Here is a 2,026-nt window from a genome sequence, read left to right as displayed (position 1 = left end):
TTAGCTTCTAGCTAGCTGCACTATTAGCTTCTAGCTAGCTGCACTATTAGCTTCTAGCTAGCTGCACTATTAGCTTCTAGCTAGCTGCACTATTAGCTTCTAGCTAGCTGCACTATTAGGTGCCTTTAGCTTACAGGAACAGCGCCACGTCGCCAAACAAAAATAAACTCTTAGAGTCATAAATTAGAATTATTTAAATTAATTTAAATATTTAATTTAAATAATTAAAGGGGAAGAATTATGTCTTATTTTTGTCATATTTAGTAAAGGTTAATGTTAGTTCAGGTCAGCTTTATTGTGAAATTTGGTTTTATTTTGAAAAGATTACTTCCTGTTGAGTCTTGCATTACATTAGAAACAACACTGTGTGGAGGGATTGCACAGCCAGCTAGCAAAACACTTTCTGACCATGTAAGCTGCGTAGTTTTTGGAATGAAAGAAAAGGAATAGTAGAACTGATTTTGTATCGTCATTTCTGTATTGGTATTTTTTAATAAAGAATTTTTTGTTAAATTCACGGTTTTACATGCATCCTTTATTTTTTCAAGAGTGTCTATCGAATGACACAGATATTGGATCAGTTGCCATAGCACTGATCAATAACCTTCAGGCTTAGTAGAGGCCACAGTGTTCAAAGCTTCGGGAAAAAGTAGCGACGTATAGTCCCTTATAATATTTAGTTAAATATGTGAATATGCTGACTCCATTTTATGTAATATCCATCCATCCATTTACACCTCGTGGGGTCAGGAGGTTCTGGTTAACTCTGCAGCGAGAGTTAACCTAATATTTATTTTAATTTATTAACTTTTAAGTGTGACCAGCAATTTGGTTTAAGATCCACTGGCTGGTTTGTTCATTGAGATTTAAGTCCATTGTAAGAAATGGCTTTTTATTGACTTTAATATTATTTTATCTGTATTTATTTCTGTGTGTGCAGTTGGTGTTTTGTCCATAATGTTTTCATTAACACATCATTATCTTTATATGTCACATTTTCAAGCTTCCTGTTAACTTGTAACGTTTTCAACATTAAAACCCGCTGAGCCACAGATCCACAGCGCCTCCTTCAGACCAGAAGTGGAAGCAGCTGGACCCAGGACCAATAGAACCAGGGTTCTTCCGGGCTTCAGTACCAGCTGGATGTAGAGGTTGCAGATCTCCTGCAGCAGAACCACGGTCCTTCTGGGCCGGCAGTAGAACTCGGAGCCCGTCCACAGCAGGCCCACCTTGTCCATCACTGCTGCCACATTGTCCTTCAGCTGCCAATCACAGACAGACTTTCTGTCAGCTGACTGAGGACCAATCAGCTCCCAGCAGGTACAGCTGGTTCTGGTACCTGAAGGAAGTCCATCTCTAGAACCTCGCTGAGCTTCTGCTGGACCGGAGTCAGGTGCAGCGTGATGTCTTCGGCTTCCCTGACACCTGAGGGGACAGACAGACAGGTAGACAGATAGACAGGTGTCTCTGCATGTGTCCTGAGGACGCCACTGTCCACCTTCCTGGACGTGTCTCTGGAGGTCCTGCAGAGCTGCCCAGTAGATGCTGTCTTCAGCCTTCAGGATGGAGCTCACCTGCTGGGCTTTGGCGCTCAGCAACTGAACACACAAACAGCCGCCATCAGAACGCTACCGTGACATAATCAGATGACATCATCAGGATGACATCGTCACCTGGTCCTGGATGAAGAGCAAGTTCTTCAGACGGTTCTTCCAGAAGGAAAACTCCTCTGAAGGGACGGGTTTCTGCCGGTCCAGAACCAGTCCAGACCAGTCCTGCTGGAGAAAGTCTGACACTAGCTCCACCCACTCCACCACTGTCTCCTCACAGGCGTGGAGCAGACGGGCCACCGACAGCTTCCTGTGGGAGGGGAAACACTGCCTGAGCTCTCACCTGCCGTCTCATCTGGAATCGCCGGCATTCCCACCTGGAATCGCCGGCATTCCCACCAGGAATTGCCCCACCTGGAATCACCCACATTCCCGCCTGGAATCGCCCTGGTCGTCTCACCTGAAAACACCGGCAT

The 2,026-nt window shown here is 45.0% G+C and overlaps 1 protein-coding gene across 1 annotated transcript in view; it reads right to left on the bottom strand.

Annotated features, from left to right (window-relative positions):
• The window catches only part of LOC103129959 (dynein heavy chain 17, axonemal-like), a 33,391-nt gene that overhangs the window by 28,181 nt on the left and 3,184 nt on the right, over nt 1–2,026 (bottom strand). Inside the window, exons 2-5 of the mRNA XM_016665515.1 lie at nt 1,674–1,860; nt 1,499–1,598; nt 1,340–1,425; nt 1,137–1,262 (exon numbers count right to left, since the gene is read on the bottom strand). Of these exons, the coding sequence (XP_016521001.1) occupies nt 1,137–1,262; nt 1,340–1,425; nt 1,499–1,598; nt 1,674–1,860 (499 nt within the window). The remainder of the gene's footprint in view (nt 1–1,136; nt 1,263–1,339; nt 1,426–1,498; nt 1,599–1,673; nt 1,861–2,026) is intronic.

Source organism: Poecilia formosa, unplaced genomic scaffold, assembly GCF_000485575.1.
Source record: "Poecilia formosa unplaced genomic scaffold, Poecilia_formosa-5.1.2 Scaffold593, whole genome shotgun sequence".
In the NCBI taxonomy this organism is placed as follows: domain Eukaryota; kingdom Metazoa; phylum Chordata; class Actinopteri; order Cyprinodontiformes; family Poeciliidae; genus Poecilia; species Poecilia formosa.
The sequence above is the reverse complement of the archived record's forward strand: the minus strand, read 5'-3'. Positions and strand labels throughout refer to the sequence as shown.